At 39.8% G+C, this 23,690-nt stretch overlaps 3 protein-coding genes across 4 annotated transcripts in view; all 3 read right to left on the reverse strand.

The window, feature by feature from the left end:
- The window catches only part of cpamd8 (C3 and PZP like alpha-2-macroglobulin domain containing 8), a 44,570-nt gene extending 35,823 nt beyond the window's left edge, over window positions 1-8,747 (reverse strand). The window contains exons 1-6 of the mRNA XM_077607538.1: window positions 8,146-8,747; window positions 5,195-5,346; window positions 4,039-4,061; window positions 3,624-3,789; window positions 2,689-2,741; window positions 1,817-1,834 (exon numbers count right to left, since the gene is read on the reverse strand). Coding sequence (XP_077463664.1) covers window positions 1,817-1,834; window positions 2,689-2,741; window positions 3,624-3,789; window positions 4,039-4,061; window positions 5,195-5,346; window positions 8,146-8,228 — 495 coding nt within the window. The 5' untranslated portion in view covers window positions 8,229-8,747. The remainder of the gene's footprint in view (window positions 1-1,816; window positions 1,835-2,688; window positions 2,742-3,623; window positions 3,790-4,038; window positions 4,062-5,194; window positions 5,347-8,145) is intronic.
- A 764-nt stretch (window positions 8,748-9,511) lies between these two features.
- Window positions 9,512-12,590, reverse strand: sac3d1 (SAC3 domain containing 1). Of its 2 annotated transcripts, none has more exons than XM_077607338.1 (4): window positions 12,453-12,590; window positions 11,424-11,805; window positions 10,813-11,095; window positions 9,512-10,100 (listed from the first exon to the last, which is right to left on the reverse strand). In XM_077607338.1, the coding sequence occupies exons 1-4, from the start codon at window positions 12,479-12,481 to the stop codon at window positions 9,637-9,639; spliced, it is 1,158 nt and encodes a 385-aa protein (XP_077463464.1). In that variant the 5' UTR covers window positions 12,482-12,590; the 3' UTR covers window positions 9,512-9,636. The 2 variants fall into 2 exon arrangements, with proteins under 2 accessions (XP_077463464.1, XP_077463463.1); XM_077607337.1 differs by having other exon boundaries at window positions 11,424-11,808; window positions 12,453-12,570.
- A 303-nt stretch (window positions 12,591-12,893) lies between these two features.
- haus8 (HAUS augmin like complex subunit 8) lies at window positions 12,894-20,917 on the reverse strand. Its single transcript, XM_077607638.1, has 13 exons — window positions 20,902-20,917; window positions 16,594-16,703; window positions 16,463-16,503; window positions 16,322-16,383; window positions 16,085-16,145; window positions 15,943-16,004; window positions 15,690-15,816; window positions 14,862-14,972; window positions 14,691-14,791; window positions 14,447-14,605; window positions 13,730-13,871; window positions 13,456-13,597; window positions 12,894-13,189 (listed from the first exon to the last, which is right to left on the reverse strand). The coding sequence occupies exons 2-13, from the start codon at window positions 16,656-16,658 to the stop codon at window positions 13,063-13,065; spliced, it is 1,200 nt and encodes a 399-aa protein (XP_077463764.1). The 5' UTR covers window positions 16,659-16,703; window positions 20,902-20,917; the 3' UTR covers window positions 12,894-13,062.
- Between the last annotated feature and the right edge of the window lie 2,773 nt (window positions 20,918-23,690).

Consider the following 23,690-nt stretch of genomic DNA (forward strand, 5'->3'; position numbering starts at 1 on the left):
GGCAATTTAGAGTGTCCAATCAGGCTATTGTGCATGTTTTTGGAAAGTGGGAGCAAATAGGAGTACCCAGAGAAAACCCACATAAGCCCGCGGACAACATAGAAACTCCACACAGTGAGGACCCACCTAGGATCGAGACCTTGAGCCCAGAACCGTGAGTCCGACGCGCTAACCACTCAGTCACCAGGACGCTATATTATTATAGATATATATATTATTGTACCGTATTTTCACGACTATAAGGCGCACATAAAAGTCTTAATTTTTCTCCAAAATAGACAGGGCACCTTATAATCCAAGGCGCTTTATATATGGACCAATACTAAAATTGTTATCACGATAAAATAAAATAAATCAGTCGATAGGGTACACCATCTCTCACAACTACGGCAGGCAGCCCCCGACTACTATTTTCCCCGTAGAAAAAGTACTGCGCAGTGACTGCTGGGATATATAGTTCTTTTGTCAATACACCCAATGGATTGTGGCCTGGACATCGACATCAACACAGCTTTACGAAGCATGGAAGGCAGCGCTGGAATAGTTACGCTAGGTACTAGCTAACTACTATTTGCGAATGGATTGTGGCCGCCTGGACGAACGCATAAAACTTAGCGTTTTCGATGGATGACTCATTTGGACATTTGTTCAATTCTGACACAGAAAATGAGGACTTTGATGGATTTGTGCGTGATGATGACGTGAGTACATTGTAAAATGGCTAAATAAAGTACAACCGAACTCAGTTTTGCTTCTGTTGCCTTTTTAAAAATGTGTTTTTAGCATGTGGGTGTAGCGTGTATGTTTAAGCTGGTGTATGTTTTGCCATGCCTGGCTGCCTCTATAAAAACGGTGCGTCCTTTGTGTGTGTCAAATACAGAAATAGCACTCGTTACTGATACTGCGGCTTAAAATACGATGCGCCATATAGTCGTGAAAATACTGTATTTTTTTGTGGACCGGCCCAGTGTCTTGAGTGGTTAGCGCGTCAGCCTCACAGCTCAGGGGTCCTGGGCTCAAATCCAGATTAATCCACTTTTGGAGTTTGCATGTTCTCCCCGGGCTTGCGTGGGTTTTCTCTGCGTCCTCTACTTTCCTCCCACATTCCAAAAAAATATGCATGTCAGGCTGATTGGATACTCAAAATTGCCCCTATGTACGAGTGTGAGAGTGAACGGTTGTCGGTCTACTCGCTTCCCTGTGATTGGCTGGCCACCGATTCAGGGTGTCCCGATGCCGCTGACCCGGAGTCAGCTGGAATAGGCTCCAGCACCCTCTGCGATCCTAGTGAGGATAAAACACTTCAGAAAATGAATAAATGAATGTTCTTTTCTGTCTCTTCCTCCATGACATGTGTACATTGCTCAAAAAAATGTTTCCATCAAAACAAAAATGTGATGCTACGTGTTCTAAAAGTATTATAGCTGGAATTTGTAGACAACACTTGTATTGGATGGTATAGGAACTGAGTGTAGTAAAATTTAGAGCTGGAGTGTGTCTGTTGTACTACGGGGTCAAACACAAGACAACGGAGCAGCAGCTCACTATTTGCCCCGCAGTGGAAATGTCTCCGGAAAGCGAGAGACCAGCTCAGCTCACATGGGAGCGGCCGATACAATGTGTCAATGGGGGAGGTGAAGACAAGGCTTCTATTTCATGCTGTGTTTATCCTTGCGTTCTTCCAGCAGAGGACCCAGTTATCTAGGTGAGCTTCCCCGGCTTTCTCGCTCTGTAATCTTCCGTTGTGGTGCCCCTGAACGGATGCATGAACCCCCCCAGCGCCAAGCCCTGGGTGGTCCCACCTGACTCCACTCACCAAAATGTATGCCTCCATCTGAAAAAAGTATAGGAGAAAAAGCAGACCCTTGTTATAAATGAGTTTAGAGCAAAGGAAAGTTTGTGTTTGATGTATTTAATAAGGGACAGCACATTAAAATTAACATATGTTAATGATCATACTATATATGCAAATATGTAAGATTGGTGGTTTGTGTTCAAGAAGGTGGCCTCAAACTCTCCCTAGTTTTGTACGTGTCTTTTTTTTAAATTTTACATATTTTGGTATTTTCAGGTTTTAAAACCAAATAAATTCCGGATAAAGTTTATTTCACATATTCATTTAAAATGTTTTTAATGGTTAAGTATCCATGATCAAATGAATAAAAATACCCCCCAAAATATGATTTTTTTATTGAATTGTTAAAAAATGATATTGATTTAATGAACTTGTTTTTCCTTCAATTATTTTAAATACATTTTAAATAACTTTTACATTATTATAAAATAATTATAATACATATACATATACATACATATAGCTATTAGCTTTACTTCATATAGGAAAGATACAGTTTAAAAATGTCAGTTTGCCCATCGAGCAGCAAAGTTTGGCCACCCCTGCTGTATCAGTTTGACTTTTTAACAGCATTTCCAAACATCAACAAACACAGACACGCAGTATATTTGGTTCTAACATTCCAGGAGAAACGACCCAAGCTGGGCTTCTGTAAATAGGTACTGTATATGCCTCCGCACCCGGGCAGGCCCAGGTCAACGCGCTTAATCCCCCACAATTAGCGGTGGGAAAGTAAACGTCACGTGGTCAAGTCAACACAAGGAAAAATTCTTTTTACAAAGTATATGTTGACGAAAAGTCAAATGGTGGCACCAAGAGAAGATGAACTTTACCTTTTCATTAACCGGCCTCAAGTCAGGCGTGACTGTGTAGACGTTGATAAACACTGAGGACACAGAAATACAAGACGTAAATATGTATGCTATTTCTCTGTTTAGGTCAGCAATCTCCTGTATTGTTTACAGCGGGGCCTCTCATTCCGGAATGGTGGCCTGCAGTCAAGGCCTCTTTTGTTTGTTTGTTTTAAAGTGGCAGATAAATCAGATCATTCATAGATGACATTGACATTAAATAAAAAGGGGCAATGATTACAAACAGTGGTTTTTAAACTTACAGTACTGTTCTTGAACAACAAGCCAGTGAATATTTTGGCCCAAGGTGGACCGGACGTGTATTAATTTCGTATTTTGATCGTTTTGTAAGTGGATTTTGACAGGATTTCATTTTAATACGAGTGTTAGACTGAATGGAGAAAACACTAAATTTCAATGCATTGTATGTAAAAAAAGATAATACAATTTTAAAAAATCGCAATATAAGCTTTCAAGCAGCATTGATGCTTGGAATGAGTTGCCAACTTAGTATAAAGAATGTACTATAGAACCAACATTTCAGTTGGGTCATCACTTTAATAATTTCGCATATAAATCACTCCAGAGTATAAATTATAGTAAAAAAAATAAAACAAATACGATTTATAGTTCGAAAAATGCGATACTAATGTTGAAATGCCAATTTGTCACCAAACGCACACACTACAACAAATATTACATTGCTCTTGATAATATTAAAACTTGGACTGGATTAAAAAAAACGCAATGCTGGCCATACTTTGCCCACTGAAGTCTTTAATTTGCTACATTCCATTCATGCAAGAGCATACAATTACCAAATACCTCCTAATTTAGTTCTACTTGACTGCATCTTTGCGATTGATTCCAATTTAAATTTAAATTTGAAAGCTCTCGTGACAGCGGTAGAGAGGAACCTTTGTGTTTGGGCTTGTAGACGGGCTTGTCAGTCTGGATGAAAACAGCTGTGCCCTTGCTCTCCACCGTGACCGTGGTGTAGTTGTGGAAGATGTAGCCCCCCTCTGCGAGGTGACGGTTCCCCCACAGCTTCAGGTGGGCCTGGCCTCTCAGCCCAGAGGGAACCTGGTGGCAAATACACACACACATAACACGGGATTACCAAAAGCGTATGAGGTCAATGGGGAAAGGATTGAAGTGTTTGTTGTGTGAATGCTAAAGAGCATTCACGTGTCATTCAACACCAGCACTTCTGTCACATTTACTCACCCATTGATTTAAACTTAAAAAAAAATCAATTGGAACATATTTCAGTGTCATCTTTTCAGCATTAAATAAAGTTATTGCAGCACTCTAAACAATTGTTGAATTCACCTTCAGCTTGATCGTGCCTTTGTCTGAAACACAGAAAAAAGAAGACAAATTACCATTTACCCATATCCTCAATTAAAAAAGCAGATGTGTTTCTTTCTACCTTTTGTTCCAATTATGAAAAAACTACATTATCGTTAATGTAAAATCATTCGATTTAGGAGCCAAGATGAATAAAGGTGCATTCCCATTCAATCCACTCGATTTTGTTATCCATACACTAGATGAAGCTGTATTAGTAGTAATGTGGGGGGGTTATACACCCAATAGATGGAGTAGTAGTTGTAGTGGGCTGTGTTAGAGATCCACTAAATGGAGCTGTAGTAGTAAAAGTCGTGGGAGTAGCAGTAGATGCAGAACTAGTAGTAGAGGTAGAGTAGTGGTAGTAGTAGTAGAAGTAGTAGTGGTGGTAGTAGTAGAAGTAGTAGAAGTAGTAGTGGTAGTAGTAGTAGAAGTAGTAGTGGTAGTAGAAGTAGTAGTGGTAGTGGTAGTAGTAGTAGAAGTAGTAGAAGTAGTAGTGGTAGTAGTAGAAGTAGTAGTTGTAGTAGTGGTAGTAGTAGAAGTAGTAGTGGTAGTAGTAGAAGTAGTAATGGTAGTAGTAGAAGTAGTAGTAGTAGTAGTAGTGGTGGTAGTAGTAGTAGAAGTAGTAGTAGTAGAGGTAGTAGTAGTAGAGGTAGTAAGTAGTAGAAGTGGTAATAGTAGTAGAATTAGTAGAAGTAGTAGTGGTAGCAGTAGTAGAAGTAGAAGGATTAGGAGTAGAAGTAGTAGGAGTAGAAGTAGAAGGATTAGAAGTAGGAGTAGAAGTAGTAGAAGTAGAAATAGAAGGATTAGAAGTAGGAGTAGAAGTAGTGGGGTGGGGGGTGTTGTACATATACTAGATGAAACTGTGCTAAAGGAAAGTTCCTACAATGATTAACCAATATTGATCCATATATAAGGCGAACTGCCAGCTTTTAGGAAAATTGAAGTCTTTTAGTTGTGCCTTATAGTCCGGAAAATACAGTACTTCAAATCTCTGGGGTGACGATAAACAATGAACAGATGTTTTTCATTCAAAATTAACATTTCAAAATGACCCCGAGATTTGAATCGGTGGTGTATGCACAGTTATGCCACTGCATATGGCAAAGGGGAGGGAAGAACGATGATCATTTCTCACCGAGGATGGAGCCATGGCTGTGTGCTACCACCTGGCCCTTCATCGACAGCTGGACCTGCACACGGGTTTCTGCTTTGGCTCTGAAGATGGTTACACTGATGGCCTCCTCCACGCCTGCTCGGAACACTGAGGGGGCAGCCACTAAATAGCCCCTTCGAAAAAGATAAACAATGGCCAGTCAGTGTTAGCGGAAAAACATGGAAGGAAGTAATGTATAACGAAAAAGTTGATTCCATGTTCTCTTCCTTCCATTTGAAAGGTGAACGATTTATGTACACTTCAGTCAGTCCTTTTTCATAGCGAGTTAAAGAAGCTTAATCAGTATAGTACTTTAAATAGAGTATTTTTTTACAAAATTATCTTTACTTTATAAGGAATTGGAGTACTTATGCCACCACTGGCTCTACCCTTATTCATATGGGTGGTCCGGTACACCCCCATACCCCCCGCAACGCAACCTTGAAGTCTGTTTGGAACAAGGTAACGACTAAGATTCCACACACTCGTTCTGACGTTTAATTGAAGGAAGGGGGCCCGTCAGCGGGGTCACAGTGCAAAGGTCGAGCTTTGATGCTCAAAAAACAGGCAGGATTGTTAAAAAAAGAGACTAATTAAAGTATTTCAATAGAAGACTGTGCGCCATCTGGTATATTGTGACTTTTTTCTGTCGCGATTTTGCATCAAAGCTAATACTAACGTAGCCAGCAGATGGCACTGTGATTGGCATCTCCTCGTTCTTCTTTTCTCCGTGAATTCCACCCATTTATCCAATTTTTTCGAGGAAAATAAACTCACGAGCCTCACGTTGAAACGTTCACCCCCAAAAATGTTTAGCATTGCCCATGTATATTCTATTTAACTGGGTGTGTCCGTCATTTCAGAATTATTTGCAGAACCCTGTTCCGACGTAGGACACACACACCCCTTCATATTTCATATTAGTCCTTCCAAATCTATTCCCTAAGTCCGATAAACCTACCGGCTGCCTCCCCCCCTACTGAAAATCACTGAAATTAGGAGTGTGCACACCCTGTTGCATGCCTGAGAGAAAGATCAGGTGGTTGGCATTACAGCTCTGCGGCATTACAGCCAGAGGCAAGTGCAGTTCCTGAGAGCTTTAAAGTGTGAGTCATGAGAGAATCCTTTGGAGAGGGTGGAGGGGAGAAAGTTCAAGAAATGGACTCGTTTGATCCACAACGGATGAAAAAAAAAAAGAAAGCAAGGCTGGGATGAGCCAACTGAATCAGGTGCTTATATATATCACGTGGCTTTCTTGCTGGGAAAAAAATCATTTCAGGATTTGGTTCCAAATTTTAGAACACGGGTTCAAAAAAAGCCTCATGAATTTTTTGTGACTGGACGTTTGGTCGCCGGACGTTTGGTCGCCGGACGTTTGGTCGCCGGACGTTTGGTCGCCGGACGTTTGGTCGCCGGACGTTTGGTCGCCGGACGTTTGGTCGACCCAAACAACGGGCGACCAAACGTCCGGTGACCAAAAGTCCGGCGACCAAAAGTCCGGCGACAAAACAAGGTAAAACAACATGGTCTTCGCATCAATTAAAGCCAACAATGGCCATGAGCAGTAGAAGAGTTTGTATGTACATGCGTTGTCCCTTTAAGAAGCTATGTCAGTCAGGGTCTTAACAAGTTCTCCAACAAAAAACAATAAAAGTCTGGGAAATTTGGAGCTTTTCTCTAGCCTAATAATAGGGCATCAAGTATGACTAAATAAAAATTTGCAGTTTGTATTTAGGGAATTTGATCAACAATTTTAAATGGTAATTATCAATAACCTTCCGGGCGACCAAACGTCCGGTGACCAAAAGTCCGGCGACCAAACGGCCGAGTACCGAATTTTTGACCCCGTTGATGCAACAGTCAACACATTTGGACTAAGTACTAACATAAGAGGGCAAAACACAGGAGCTTGGTGGTCAGTAGGAATTTGAGATTTTCTGGATTCGCTGATAAATGCAAGGGTTTTGGATAGTCCTTGTATGGGTTGCAAAATATTGGGAATGTCAGATTCATGAAAAATGTAAATAGTAAGTAGATGTGAAAGCATATGTGTTTGGTTTGTGGTGCGATTGGGTGGCGACCAGTCCGAGATGTATCCTTAGGGTTAGGGAAGTTATCCGAAACCTAAACTTTGGCTCCCAATGATGATGAAAGAGACACCAAACTTCATATCATCTCATTTTCTGAACCGCTTTTCTTTATTAGGGTCAGGTGGGGTGCTGGAACCAATCCATAGGGGCAATTTAGAGTGTCCAATCAGCCTACCATGTATGTTTTTGGAATGTGGGAGGAAACCTGAGTACCCAGAGGAAACCCATGGAGGCCCAGGGGAAACATGCAGACTCCACACGGGTGGACCGACCTGGACTTGAACCCAGGACCCCAGAGCTGCGAGACCGACACCATAACCCCCCTTGGCACCGGGCCGCCCAAAACACCAAATCTGCTCTAAAAAATGAACTCTTTGACATCAAACTGGAAAGAAAAAAAACAATCTTCCAACTGGTTTTTAACTGTTATTTAATGAATGACCTACCATTGACAGTGATTGACATTCCATCCATTTTGACTGGCCGCAATCGCAGTCAATTACAGTGAATGAGTTCATAACAACAAGTGCTTAAGAAAATGAATGATATTCCAGCTTGACATGTGAATGAACATTCCAGAATAGCACCAAAGGTCAACAAGCATATATTCAAGTTCACCATCAAACCTAATGATGACTAAAGTCACAGAAAACGACTGGAAACCAGTCCAGCGTCAACCCCAAGTTTTCCCACAAAAATTCACCTGGGATAGACTTTAACACGAGCAAAACTCCATGCAAACTTTTTTTAGCTACTGTATTGGCCTCCCACGAACACAAGCAATCCCTTTTAGAACCCAGGTTATTTGGTCATCTGGAGATAATAAAGGTTTTGGCTACTTACCCTTTATCCTGAGCAACAGCCGTACTCACTTTGCACAGGAACAAAGTCCAGGAAAGGAGGCTTAAAGCTGTCAAACGCAACATTTTCAGATGTGGCCCTCACTCCTCTCCACGTAAAAAGTTAAGATTTCAATGAATTTGACAGCTCGATCGCATCAGTGGTGCGTCCGTCCGTCCGTCCGCTTAACCCATGTGTCTTCTCCTTCGCTTCTTCGGCCGCCCCGATTCCGTTCGCTCAGATCTTAGCATTACAAACTTGGCCAGCGTCCTCCCACTTGGCCGCACAAATAAATAAAAAATGTAGTTAAAAAAATTGTGGAAAAAAAAGAAGAAAAGACGCGAAAATCGACTTCAATCCCAGCCGAGAGGTCTTCACTGCTTCTCTGCCGTGGGCTGACTGAAGTCTGCAACGTAGGGACTGCAATACACACACAAACACGCACGCGCATACATACACGCGTATACACGCACATGCAAACATTTCACTAGGAGTTGTGTGTTCACTATTTATTCCCCACACGCGCTTCCATGGGTGGGTTGAATTGATTCAGCGACGCAAAAGGCACTCGATTCAAGAAAATTGCTCCGGAAAGATACGTTTTTTTCAAAGAAATGTTGGTCAATACAAAGGTCAATGTGGTTAAGTAGATATTTGTGTATTCTTGTTGGTTGGCAAAAGGGGTTGTGGTAATATGCTGCCATCTTGCGGATGATTAGAAACCTAAAATTTTGTTTTAAACCCAAATTAGTTATTAATTGCCCTTAGGTGTGAATGGTTTTCTTTTGTCTCCTTGGGCCCTCTGATTGGCTGGCCACTGATTCAGGGTGTCCCCCACCCAGGATGGGCAATCTGGTCCTCGAGGGCTACTGTGGGTGCAGGTTTTTGTTGCAACTGATCCAGCAAAGACACTTTAACCAATGAGATTTCTGCAGAAAACAAGAAGCACCTGACTGCAATTCACTGATTGCACTTGTAGGACACCAGGTTGGTGAAAAAGTGTCCTCTTTATGGGTTGGAATGAAAACCTGCACCCACTACAGCCCTTTGTGGAACAGTTTGCCCACCCCTGGGATAAGTGGTTCAAATAATGAATGTACAAATAGAAAAAAACATTGCACTCTGGTTAAGGCCCCAACAAGACTATACAATCATTTGCTGCAAATCTTCCCAGTCCCAGTGGATTGGACATCCAGCTCAATGACAGCCAAAAATTTAAATGTGTGCTCTATACATCCAGTATATATATCTATTCTATAGTTGTTGGGTTTTTTTTAAGAAAAAGCTTACAATAAAAGACCACATCTCTTGTCTTTTAAACACTGAGTCACTAAATTCATTTCCAAATGAAAACATGGCAGTCTTTTTTTCTTACAATTTTTATTGAAACAACCTTAATCTTGGACGCAATTTTTTTTTAAAACTGAGCAATTGTACAAATACCTTCATCACAAAAAGCACGTTCAGACATACAGATAATAATTGAATCTTTTGTCAAATACAACCGTGAAGAATGTTACTCAGTGCAAGATTTTGCTTCTCTGTCACAATATTGTGATAAAAAGAGCAACACAGTTTCCCTTGTTCTGGTTCACAAAAGGCCCCCTTGGAGAAAACCACCTGCTGTTCGGCATTAACCTCCACGCCACACACCTGACAGAGCGTGCTTGTCAAACTTGCGTCCAAGGCGAGGAGTTTAGAAAGAGCGTCCAAGGGGAAGCGACAATTTCGAGAATTGTAGCCGTGACTATATATGAGCAGCAGGTCTTTGCGGCTTGCCGTCACGTGGCGGTGCAGAGCGCACGCCTGCAGGAAGCTCAGGCGGGGCACCGAGCGCAGCAGTCGCACCGGATTGCGCTCCAGGAAAGACCGGTTAATGGAGATGGCAAGTGTGAGGGTGGGTCCGTGTCGAAGCGGCGCTGGAAGCTCCATGATGTGCTGCATAGCGCGATGGGAACCTGGGGGGGATCGCGCAAAAAGACAGTGGAAGCGCTATTAGCTTAGCATTAGGAATGAACCATAGCAACATAAGTTCATGTGGAGAAATGCGTGACCGGACATTTGGTCGCCGGACTTTTGGTCGCCGGACTTTTGGTCGCCGGACGTTTGGTCGCTGGACGTTTGGTCGCGGACGTTTGGTCGCCCGGACCCAAACAACCAGCGACCAAACGTCCGGCGACCAAACAAGGTAAAACAACACGGTCTACGCATCAATAAAAGCCAACAAGTGAGTGTATAAGAGTTTGTATGTACATGCGTTGTCCCTTTAAGAAGCTATGTCAGTCAGGGTCTTAACAAGTTCTCCAACAAAAAACAATAAGAGTCCGGGAAATTTGGAGCTTTTCTTTAGCCTAATAATTACTAGGGCATTAAGTATGACTAAATAGTAATTTGCAGTTTGTACTTAGGGAATTTGAGCAACGATTTAAATGGTAATTATCAATAACCTTCCGGGCGACCAAAAGACCGGCGACCAATCGACCGTGTACTGCTGCTATTAGGCTAGCATTAGGAATAAACAATAACAACATACATTCATATGGAGAAATGATTGCTGCGATTTGGCCTCAGTTGCAATTAAATTCTCAAGAGGAACGACTAATCGCTGCAGCTTTTCACTTAAATATGTGTTTTGGGATTGTGGGAGAAACCGTGGAAAAAGAAACCCACCTAAGTTATAAAGTAAACAGAGCGTCTGGAACTCTTCCTGGTTTGGATGTGGCCCATTTTCGTGTGCATAGCAGTCCAGCAGCCAGCTCAGGTTCTCCTGAAGGTGCGTGTCATTGATGCGGGGGTCAAAGCGTTGCAAGGCTTCGCCGCAGAGACGATAAGAAGCATATATGAGAAAGCGAACACTGCGCTCCAAAATGGCCACGCAGTCTGTTCCGTGCACCCTCTGAATGATCATGTCCTGTTTCACACTGCGCAGGCGATCAAAAACAAAGCTATATACCTGCAACATAACAGAAGTTGTTTAGTGAGTTGCAACAGGTTGAACCTACAGCTGAGCAATATGGCTTATCAGAGTTTTTTTGGGGGGGTTACACACCCAAAAATTAAATTTCATTTTTCCCACAAAATTAAATTTCAGTTTTTTCTCAAATTTCTAGGTTGAAAAGACCAACTATGCATTCATAAAAAATAGGTTCCCTCTGTTTCCCACTATGTTGTTTGAGAACAGGTTTTAAATACATTCCAGCACTTAAACCCCTAATTTATTGATTTTAAAAAACAAACCACTTACTGTAGTCAAACCCTGACAAAGTAAAACGACTACTAACCTCATTCCAGGGATGCAGCTGAGGAGATGTAGCGACCTCATCAATGAGATAACACACAGTTTTCAACAACACGGCAGGGGGACGCAGTTCAGCAGAGTTGGCTGAGTCTTTTCCAGCAGCCGGTCTCGAATACTCCTTAACGATACGCTGAGGATCAGCTCGGGGTCTACGGTCTTTCTCCGTGCCGGCCAACATCTCGAAGCGGTGCAGGCGATTCTGGGACTCCCGTTTGTGCACCTCCTCTGCGGGACACATGGTCTGGCATGTGCCAATGGGTATGATATTGTCGGCAGGATGCCCGACTCTGACATCTTCTTTCACGCGTCCTCGGTTCCGCCATCTTCTTTCCCCTCTTCCTGGTGCATCAGTCTTCTGGACTGAACTGCTTGGGAGGCAAGAAAACATTTGAGACACCATAGTCAACATCATTTTTTTTTTCAAGTGCTTATTATCATTATGGTGGAGGCACAAATAGGCAACCAACCATCCGTTCACATCATAGACATCCAAAGACCTCAAACTCAATTAACCTAACAAACCCTGGCAACAAAATGAAAATTCCAGTTTGTAGTAGAGATTAAAGGGATTTGAAACTTTAACCTCTCGACAGTGAGACATTTGTTTCCAATATTATGAATATAACATATTTTTGAAATTAAAAAAATATTCAATCAATTTCCACAAATCTACTGTTACATAGACGCCATTTTCCTTTCACCATATGACGTCTATAATTTATTTTAACGTATGTTTACCGACATTGGTTAAATCCTATCCGTGTTTGACATTTGCACATTCCAATTTTTAAAAAAGTCGACTACTCTTGACTTTCATTTTAAGATCTGTAGCTGCATTCAAGCTTGTAAACGGTGGAATTCCTATTCCTGCAAAATTGTCGTTCATTCATGTCATCGTACATGCCCATGCAAAGTATTCATACATGTGCATGAATAAGGTTTATGAGATTCCATTTGAACGTGTTTTTGGTTGAAAAGACCATTTATATCTGTAAATATTGTTCCAACTTACTTGTTACGAGGACCGCCCCTGCACTGCATTGGCACTTGCCTGGGTGTCTTCTTCTACGCTTCCTATTGCATGTAGCAACTGCTTTTCTGCCTACACCGCCACCTGTTGACCAAGTTTGTTAGTTCTGACCACATCAAATTTGAATCGCAAATACGTACCCATATTTTACGGTATTTGATAGAACCAGGAAAACATGTCAATAAATTGTCCTTAGCCTTGCACTGAGAGTAATGAAGATTTTTTTTCCTGTTTTGTCTTACCAATCAATACTTGAATCTTCATACAAGTATGAATAACATGTTTACCAAAAAATTATATATATGCACACTTAAAAATAACACACTGCAACTCAGTGCAAAATAACAGTGGGGAAACAACTACCGGACAAACTCGTTAATTTTGGGGAATCTGAACTAGAACGGATACAAGAAAAAAATAACCTTTAGTGCTTAACAATTTATTTTATTCATTTTATTTTATCTTCTCTAAAATGATACAATTGAAATAAACAGCAACATAAAAAAGAAGCTCAGAAGCATCAAAACATAAGTCGAAAGAGTCAAGTTGACGATCCAAAAGTGCCTGTACGATGCCCACTCAGATGGCGATATTATTTTTGCTGGCAGAAGAGCTCCAGGGTTCTGGCAGGGCCAAGTAGCTCCTCCTCCGCAGCTTGCTGCGTTAGGACGGTGTGACGAGAGATCAGCGACGACAGTTCCAGCAGTTCAGAACTCACCCTAAATTGGGGGAAAATTAAACATGTAAATTGTCTTTGACATGAGTGGTCTCATCTAAAAAGAAAAAAAATGTATGAGACTTGTATTAATAGCATTCTTGTTGGTTAAAAACGCATTGTCAGCAAAGATGCATGTAACATTTCACACTTCAGTCGGCACATTATGGGTATAAAAATTGGGAAGGATTTACATAACACTTCCACTTTAAAACCAGTGACTAAAGTAGAATAATATCTAAATTATACTGTATTAGCTTGAGTACCCACCCAAGTAACTGCTGCCTTAGTTCTTTTGAGGCATTCTTCATGCCTTTAAGGCACTCCAGAACCACATGGTTCTCCTCATAATTGCTCTTTGTGTGTTCTCTCAGAAGTACCTCACTCTCCTGCAAATATGCTTCTGCTTTACCTAATAATAATAAAAAATATATATACATTTTTTAAAGTGTTTTCTTTTTTTTTTTTTTTTTTACACTTTCCTTGGAGCCCAGTTTTTCACCACTGGAAATAAAAAATAATAATAATAAAAGACCACACTGACTTAGAAATTCCCGCCTGTCACCAGCAATGTGGAAATTCTTGACAGGTAGTTCATGTCGGCTGGCATCAACAGCTGAAGCCAAAGCCTTGTATGACTCTGTGAACGGCTTGGCAGCTTCCGCCACAGGAGTCAAAGCAGAAACCTGTTGGAATAATCAGATGATGACGATTACACTAAGCTTCATTTACCGCGTTGCAGCTCAATAATTAGGTGTAAACTCCCTTTCACCTAACTCTAAGAAGAGGGAGGAGTCTCCCCCAAAATTTAGTTAACAGTACATCTGTCAGGAGCAAAATTACATCATTTACATACGGTTTCACCACAGCCGTTGTTGTACCATCACAAATGGATAACAGCATTTTACATCATTAGTCAATAAGCATAAATAAATATCACATCAAGTTCAATGAAAATATGTACATGTATGCACAGAACTAAATTCCAAAATCCAAATACGATCCAGAACTTTTTTTTCTTTTTCTAAATCAGACCAATTCTTAATTTTGCCTGTACTGGTATGTATTTTTTTTAAAGTGTTGGTTGCATTTTCATTATTCTTTTTCTTTGTATTACAATTAAGCATCCAGCTTTATCATCGGAGGTCTAAGAAAATAGCGATTTGCACGAAGAAATATTTTGCCAACCCCTTTTTCATATGCAGGTCATTCATAATATTTTTTTCCTCTGCGTGAAGTTGAAATTCTTTGATTTCCTGACCTGCAAATCCAGAAGCTCATTTGCCCGCCTTTGCTTCTCCATGAGGAGGTACTTCCGCTTTTTCTCCATCATCTCATTGTACATCATCTCCTCAACCTCCATCATGTGCAATAGCCTTGCTTCCACCTTGGCCTTCAGCTTGGCTGTGTTATGTCCCGCCTTAAGAGAAATGCAACTAATCATTCCCATTTTGCTCAAAGCACAAATTCACTACTTTTGGTGGTTAATACTGTGATGCATTCACCTTTGCACTGATAAAAACTAGGAGCAATGCATGCATATCCATCCACATCTTATCTTCTGGGCAACTGTCAGCTTCTTCGGGACTTTTGAGCACAGTTTTACCTAAATGGTTGACCAGAACATCATAAGAGGACAGTCTCATTCATAAGAACATAAGATGTTAGTTTACTACCTTCAATGTTTGAAATATCTAAATCAGGCCGAGGGCTGTGTCCATCAGTGATGGTTGACTGCAGGTCCAACTTTCCAAACAGTAAAGTGTCATTTAGATGTGACAGTTTAGCTGGAAGTTAGGAGGAGGGGTGAATTAATATAGGAAAATGAGCAAATCCAAGTACAATTTGTTCTAAAGCATGTGTCACAGTGGCGGCCCGGGGGCCAAATCTGGCCCGACGCATCATTTTGTGTGGCCCGGGAAAGTCAATCATGAGTGCCGACTTTCTGTTTTAGAATAAAATTAAAATGAAGATTATAGATGTATATTAAATTTCCTGATTTTCCCCCTTTTAAATCAATAATTGTAATTTTTTAATCTTTTTTTTCTGTGTTTTTAGTTCAAAAATCATTTTGTAAAATCTAAAAATATGTAAAATAAAAAAAAAACTAAAATAAACATTGTTTTAGATCTATAAAAAACTGAATATTCAGGGCTTTTAATCCATTTATAAAAAAAATATCTAAATATTATATCTAAAATGGTCCGGCCCACGTGAAATCAAGTTGACGTTAAAGCGGCCCGCGAACCAACCTGAGTCTGACACCCTTGTTCTAAAGTTCTAAAAATGAAAAGGGCAAATGTTTTGCATTTAACACGAGAGATGGGGGATTGTGTTTTTTTTATATGTACATTTTATGTAAAAACTTAACTTACTGGCCGTCATTGACGGTTAAGATTCAGAAACAGAGTCTTTTTCAATTATTTAGATTTCTCATTGAAAATAGAATGAAAATCTGACACCCAGATTTAGATCATTAAAATATTTTGTATCTTATTACATACATTTTGCAAAAGCTGGTGTGCCCGTAGAGTATCTTGGGGAGGTGCCCACTCTTATTTTGGCACTGCTGGGTTTAGGTGACAAGAATGTTTTTGCTTTACTTCCAGAATCATTGTTCACGGACTTATTCTGTGGAAGAAAGTATATTCAAACGGATGTTCTAATAGGCAGTGTGTCAACATCAATATTTGTTAATAAATCATTGTTCTCGGTTATGAATACATTGCGTTTAAAGAAAAAAATACACTGCATTACCTTTGAAATAGATGCCCTCTCAGCAGCCTGCATGTACCGAGATGGCACAGCAGTTCCTTTTGCTAAATGTTACAATTCTCATTTATTTTAAAATGGATTTCAAAATTGAAAATGTCTTTTTTTACAGAAAATGAGTACTTACTTTTTCCAAAGGCTGAGTTTCGCAGATCGGTGCCAAATTCAAAATGTACCGAGTTGTGTTTCTGTGGTAAGAATGTAGAAACAATGTTCAATGGGTTGGTCTTAATCAAGACAAAACATGAAAATGTAATTTGAAGTAGTCAGCATGATCTATACATAAAAATATGTTTAAAAAAAATATGCTGTTGAACAGGCACAATCCCAACTCAAAATGTTCCATTCAGAAAATAAAATGTACCTTTGAAACGGATGCTTTCTCAGCAGCCTGAATTTCTCGAGATTGGCTAACAACTCCATTTGCTAAATAATGAGAAGGAAAACATTAAAATAATACTAAACATATCATCATATTTTGACAGTTATTTTATGCAACACCTACATTTAGAAGCTGGTTGATGGAAAGTATTCCTACTTTTTAAACTGGAGAAGAATAGCGAGGGACAGACAAGGAAATGTTACGTTTAAACACTTAATTTCGCTTTTTAGATTAAAATAATCGCAAAAACATACCTTTTCGGATCTGCGGTGGTAATTTTTGTGGCGCTCGAAGGGTTTGTTGATTTTCTGGACGCCATGTTGGGGAGTTTTGTTTTGTTTTTTTCGAACGAAGCCGCCACGTCCTTTAAATTTGTTCGTCGGTATGAAACAAGAAGCGTTTAATAGTTCCGGTTTATTTCTTCTATTTTTGCACAACATTCACTTGCTGAGAGTTTGTCGTAGAAATAAAGAAAATAAATAAAAGTGTGTTGCATGTCTTATTGATCATTAAGTTCAATAATTACATTTTTTATTATCTTGTAGGCATTCAAACTGCACGGGAGCATATTGCATTTGCTTAAAAAAGTTAAGCGTTTTTCTGAGTAATTTATTTTTGGGGTTGTTTTTTTGTATTCATTATTTTTAAAACTCACTTTTTCAGAATAATTTACTTTAGCTTTTTTTTTTAATTTGGTGTCTTTACCTTCATATTAAAATAAACCTTGTTTGTGCTAAATAGACTATATGGAAGACTACTTGTTATGGCTAAAAAGCTCTCAACTGGGAAAATCTAACTTAAAAAGAAATGCTAATTTAAAAAAACACTCCAAAAATAAATTACACAAAAAACATAGTTCAGAAAAATCATTTAAAAACATCTCGTCGAGAGCAACGGGTGACCTCGAATCCAAAAAAATTAAAGGTTAAAAGTCTTTTAAAACCCTGTAGTATTGGAAGCTGGCTTCATAACAGAACACATTTTAATTTAGCAGGAGCCACTAGATGGGTATTATGGTTTGTATGTTCTCCCCATACCTGGGTGGTTTTTCTCTGGGTGCCCCGGTTTCCCCCACACCTCAAAACCATGCAAAATGAAAAAAAATCACTACATACCATTGGAAGGTATGTTTTGCTCACATATAATGTGTTTTCAGTCATCTGAATCCAGTGGAGGGCCATGAATTTCAAACTGACGCCTTCAGTGCTATGTCTGAATCAATCCAACCCTCAAAAACTATTTTCTGGCTATAAAACCTTTACTTCAGCTACAGCTTCGACACATATAAAAAGCATCAATAATAACCTCATACAATTGAAATATGATTTAGGAATATAGCCATATTTTACTCACCAAAAATCATTTTTATTTGTACACAAAATCCATCCTCTTTTCTTTCCTCGTTCTTTTCTATCGCCATCGAAGTTAATGCTGAAAGTCGAGCCTGTCCTGTCGTATTTCTGGCATAAGTTTTTATTCGATTTAGTGCTGAAAATGTCCTTTCCCGGTTGGTGGCAGGCTTGCTAGCTTCGGAGTTGTCCGACCTTTCTTAATGATGTCCAGCTTTTCTTGAAAAGTCCGTCTTGAAAATAGCTTTGACAGTAAATCTGCAAACAAATCCATTTCTTCTCCTCCTTCAGCCATTGCGGGTTGGCAAAACTGCTATTAAATCAACACAACAATATATTTGCTTGTGCAGCTCGCTCCAGATACAGTTTGGTAGCTCTGGCTAGTCCACTCTATCACTAGCCAATCATAGTTTGTGAAAGTGATGACGTATCTCTACGGCTGTGAGAAGGCCTTGGTGTCGCCAATTCGAAATCTGATTGGTTAAAGCAACAGTTTTATTGACGCTTATTTTATGCTGCAGGGCCTGCAGAACTGATTGTGAAGGCCTCCGTGTAGATTTTTGACCCTGGCAACAAATAATGGCTGAAATATGATTGGTTAGATGCTTAAATATGAAAACACACCTGAAAGCAGCGCAACCAGGGGAAAAGCAATGAAAGGAAGCTGACAGACAATTTGGAATTATTTAGTATTCATGCACAAAACATAATTTACATCAGTCTGTGATTCAGATATGTTTTTAGGCCAGCAGAGAAGGCCTTGCAGGCCCTGTCGGTCCACCACTGTTTGAATCTCACTCACTCTTATATTTAATTTCCCACCCAAGCATGTGGACATACTATCCTTAGCTGTCTCTCAATATGTGCACAAGTATTTAGAAACAAGCCGCTTGCTGATCCTCATTTGTCTGAGCAGCTCTTGGACAACATAAAGACAATGGCAAGCAAGCGGGTGTGAGATGGGATGGGTCATAATGAGCATGATTCTTAAAACCCTTCAATTTACATGAAAGAGAATGAGTGCACTTTAAATGCAAGATGATGTGTGCAATAGTGGCTATACTTTCATGATGACATATTTTGTGAGTAACATATCAAGTAATATAGTTAGTCATTTAACATTTAATGCGAGGATAAATTCCAGATAAAGACAGACCATATACAAAAAAGCCTGAAATTTGTGCCAACCAGAAATTTAATCTGAAATGCCAAACATGAAAATTCATTCATTCATTTTGGGAGCTGCTTATCGCCACAAGGGACCCCGCAGGTCTTTGTAATTAAATAATTTAAATATAATTGTATAATTTTAAATTTTACTGTTTTATCTGGGAAACAATATTTGGGTGCTCGAATTTTAAATTGAATTAATGAGTTAAAACTTCAAGATTTGTTCTATCACATTACGACAAGACTACTACATGGAAACCCGATTTAACTGTAGTATGAGTCTAACTAATAAGTAGTGGGACATTGTATGACATGATGTTGATGTGTATGATGAATTGCACTAGTTAACGGAGGCCCTTTAGCTTGACCTTTCACAACTTAATGAATTTCTCCCTTAAAGGTTGACCATTTGTGTAAAGGCCGTGTCATCTCTCAGCACCAGGCAATGCCATCACAACCTCTTTCTGCTTTGCAGTGGAGAACGACTAGATGATGACGGCATATATTCCAGATTCTGAGATTTATTTTCTATATTCAACTGGAATATTTAAATGGTGCAAACATAAAACAGCACCATCTAAAAAAAACAATAATATAATGCAAATCCTGTAGACTACATAGGTGTCCACTTAAAGTCCGACCAAAAAAATCTAAGCCGCGTGTACATGATTAAACAGTGGATGTTTATACCACGACCCCTAAAGTAGTTACTCATCACTGTCCAGTCTGCTCGTCTGGTCCGCATCACTTTCCCGGAATGCTTGCCGTATGTGGGGGGAAAAAAAAAACAACCAGTTGCATTGTCCTACCATGTTGTGTATGATTAAGTGTTTTTATCTTTATCTTTTTTATTTTTTAATGTTGCTTTTTATTTCTTTTATGTTTTATTGCACAGGTGTCAAAGTGGCTGCCCAGGGGCCAAATCTGGCCCGGCGCATCATTTTGTGCGGCCCGAGAAAGTAAATCATGAGTGCTGACTTTCTGTTTTAGGATCAAATTAAAATGAAGAGTATAGATGTATATTAAATTTCCTGATTTCCCCCCTTTTAGATCAATAATTGTAATTTTTTTATCATTTTTTTCTGTGTTTTTGGTTGAAAAATCATTTCTTAAAATCTAAAAAAATATAAAAAAACTAAAATAAACATTGATTTAGATCTATAAAAAACTGAATATTCAGGACTTTTAATCTAGTTCTTTTAATGCATTTATTTAAAAAAATCTAAATATTATATCTAAACTGGTCCGGCCCACATAAAATCGTGTTGACGTTAATCCGGCCCACGAACCAACCCGAGTCTGACACCCTTGTTTTATTGTCATATATTTCATCTCATGGTTGTCCTTTATGCTATTGTGTTTTGTCATTCACATTTTCAGCTTTGCACTATTTTTAAATTATGTTATTTTAGTGTATTTGATTGTCATTTTCAATCAAATCAAAAGCCTTTATTGTCATCATACACAGCTGCGTATAACAAAATCGGTGATTTGTTATACACAGCTGTGTATGATTACAATAAATGATTTTTTTGTAGTTTTGTGTAGTGTTTTAATGTATTTTAGTTTTTTTTATTGTATTATATTTGTGAGTTTATTGTACTCATTTTTACAAAAAATGATTTTACACCATTTGATTTGGCTGAGAAGCATTCCCCCTTTAATAAATATACAAACAACCTATAGTAGTGGTAAAATCTAACTTAATGCATTTAAGGCTCTGCAGTGACAATATAAGTTGTCCCATTTCTCATTCTCATCTCTAATAACGCCCACACTCATTCTTGTGTACCCTTAAAAAAATATATATTATTACACTTGCAATCAAAGCTTTTGATGAATTGTTTTACACTCCAAATCAATTGAATGTACAGTATCTAAAAGCTAGGAAGGTTCACAAAATTTGAGTTTTCTATCAGAAGCTTAGTTAGTCCCGAAAGCACAGCCTTGGTTAGATGCCCCAAAGCCTTCTTTACAACCTCCCACACGTGACACTCATTTCCTTATATTGTAATTGGTCAGCTTATCCCTGACAGTCGTCACCTCGCTTGGACGTTCGTTCCGCACGGTTGATCCTGGAACCTCTTGAGGGTCATAGGGGATTTCACCTGGAGGTGTTTTTCCAAGCAGAAACTACATAATGACTAGGCATATCTTCAATAATGTCAGTAGAGGTCAAAGCTGGATGTACCTGTGCGATGGTGCGACTGCCCTGCTATTTCCGCCAATACACACCTACTGCTTATGATTGGATAAGACTAAAATTTCACGCATAATTCAGTGGGATATTATTCCTAAAGTTGCCCTTACATTATCCTTCATTTTTTAAACAGTTGAATGTAATTTGATCTACTGTGAAAAAAAATCCCAGAATGTCCTTCAGGCTATTTCATTTTTATTTACCGTATTTGCCGCACTATAAGGTGCACTTTCAATGAATGAATGTTAAATCTCAAATCTGTTTTTTTAGTACCTAACAATGCTTATGTCATTCCAGTAAGAAAAACATTTTTGCTTGAATATTTAACCCCAAAAGTGATAAAACAGGGATGCAATTAAATCAGGGGTGGGCAAACGATTCCACAAAGGGCCACAGTGGGTGCAGGTTTTCATTCCAACCCATAAAGAGGCCACCTTTTCACCAATCTGGTGTCCTGCAAGTGCAATCAGTGGATTGCAGTCAGCTGCTTCTTGTTTTCTGCAGAAATCTCATTGGTTAAAGTGCCTTTGCTGGATTGGTTGCAACAAAAACCTGCACCCATAGCGGCCCTCGAGGACCAGTTTGCCCACCTCTGAATTAAATGATCCCAATAATGCATGTCACAACAATAATATTTGCATTATATGTCTTTGGTGTGGCTGATTAAGCCCCATGAAACCTGGCAAGCAACAAGTTGCCAGGTTAGAATGCCACATGAGCAGGAAATACTACTTCAATTTGATAACAGTGATGCTCAATTCTTTGGCATTGTGGGTACAGTTTTTCATCAGCAAGTTTTCCCATCACAGATGAGCATCATATCATACAAGCTCGCATGACTATCTGAGTGTATGTGTGAGAACCATGTGCAGAGCTTTAGCAGAGCAGTGTAGCGTGCAGTGCAGGAGCCAGCAGAGGCAGCTCAGGCGAGCACCGCCCCCGCTCCCCTGGTAATCCCCGCGTTTTCAGGAGCCCTGGCCCGTACTTGATGGGCTTGAGCAAGAAAAGGGTTGCGCTCTCTCGTGTGTTTCTCCCCATGTCATTCTCTTTCTATCTCTCGCTCTATTATTCACCCTCTTTTTCTCATCAACCCCCCTCCTCTCCTGCCCTCGTCCCCTGGAGCCACTTTTGCGAATGAATGGCTCCCAAGTGTTAACTCAGCACTTTTGACTAAAACGCTCTAGTTCGCATCACAAAGTCAAAGTGTCCATTCTGGAGGAATACTCAATATTATTTTCTAAAGTTCAAATTACTTGGTTGGAAATTAAGTATACCATATCGGGACAAAAGTAATCCTTCAAAATTAGTAATAAAAATGTTCATAGTTGCGCAAGACATACTGCGATGGGTCCAAAACAGAGGATGTGAAGTTTGGGTAAAAAGATCCTTCATTCATTCATTTTCAATATGGCTTCACAAGGGTAGCAGAGGGTGCTGGAGCCCATGCCAGCCAATTATGGCCACCAGACAAATCTTGAATTGGTGGCCAGCCAATCACAGGCCTCCATTAGACAGACAACCATTCACACTCAAATACACGCACACGCAATTTAGAGTGTTCAACGAGCCTATCATGCATGTTTCTTTGCAATGTTGGAGGAAACCGGAGTACCCGGAGAAAACCCATGCAGCCCCAAGGACAACACACAAACGCCGCACAGTAATGTCCGAAAGTGGGATCGAACCCTTGATCTCAGAACTGTGAGGCCGATGCTGAAAAGGTCCATATGGGTTCAAAATAAAAATAAGCAACAACAACAATTTGCTTTTAGAAGAATGCATTTGAAGTATTAATACGTAGAAGCATTATTATATTCGTGTGCGGTCGATTGGTCGCTGGTCTTTTGGTCGCCCGGACTGCGACAACGGGCGACCAAAAGACCGGCGACCAAAAGACCGACGACCAAAAGACCGACGACAAAACAAGGTAAAACAACATGGTCTACACATCAATAAAAGCCAACAATGGCCATGAGCAGTTTCACTGAGCCGACGTGTGAGTGTATAAGAGTTTGTATGTACATGAGTTGTCCCCTTAGGAAGGTACGTCAGTCAGGGTCTTAACAAGTTCTCCAACAAAAAACAATAAAAGTCCGGGAAATTTGGAGCTTTTCTTTAGCCTATTAATTAATAGGGCATTAAGACTAAATAGTAATTCGCAGTTTGTATTTAGGGAATTTGAGGAATGATTTAAATGGTAATTATCAATAACCTTCCAGGCGACCAAAAGACCGGCGACCAAAAGACCGGCGACCAAAAGACCGGCGACCAATCGACCGTGTACCATTATATTAGCAGCAGTAGTAGTACATCTATTTTCAAAGTTCCATAGTATGTGCAAATTTGGATTTTGGAACAGAGTAGTTCCAAGCTGATTGGACCACAAAATTCCCAACATTGTAAACACACTTCGTTTTCAACCTATGTTTCATGATGCTGCAATTGCAATCAATTCCAAGACTAAGTGTGACTTGCTTGTAGAAAAGGATAAGGTTGTAGACATTTTGTATGCTCTGTTAGCATATACAATGCACAGTGTACATACTAAATAAGGACTTTAGAGGCATGAATCATCCCCAGTGCTCCAGTATAGGTGCCTACTCCCCGTCATCCTCTGTCACCAACACAAAGT

The sequence above is a fragment of the Stigmatopora argus genome, chromosome 8 (assembly GCF_051989625.1).
Source record: "Stigmatopora argus isolate UIUO_Sarg chromosome 8, RoL_Sarg_1.0, whole genome shotgun sequence".
Taxonomy (NCBI): domain Eukaryota; kingdom Metazoa; phylum Chordata; class Actinopteri; order Syngnathiformes; family Syngnathidae; genus Stigmatopora; species Stigmatopora argus.

What these genes read in the sequence shown, in the direction of transcription:
- sac3d1 (XM_077607337.1), bottom strand. Translation starts at nt 12,481, where the DNA reads ATGCAGTGCAGGGGCGGTCCTCGTAACAA. An exon ending in AGCTGCATCCCTGGAATGAG is followed by an intron (nt 11,096 to 11,423) that starts GTTAGTAGTCGT and finishes GTTATGTTGCAG; the next exon opens with GTATATAGCTTTGTTTTTGA. An exon ending in CTGTTTACTTTATAACTTAG is followed by an intron (nt 10,101 to 10,812) that starts GTGGGTTTCTTT and finishes GATCCCCCCCAG; the next exon opens with GTTCCCATCGCGCTATGCAG.
- haus8 (XM_077607638.1), bottom strand. Translation starts at nt 16,658, where the DNA reads ATGGCGTCCAGAAAATCAACAAACCCTTCGAGCGCCACAAAAATTACC. An exon ending in AGAAAGCATCCGTTTCAAAG is followed by an intron (nt 16,146 to 16,321) that starts GTACATTTTATT and finishes TTCTTACCACAG; the next exon opens with AAACACAACTCGGTACATTT. An exon ending in AGAGGGCATCTATTTCAAAG is followed by an intron (nt 15,817 to 15,942) that starts GTAATGCAGTGT and finishes TTTCTTCCACAG; the next exon opens with AATAAGTCCGTGAACAATGA.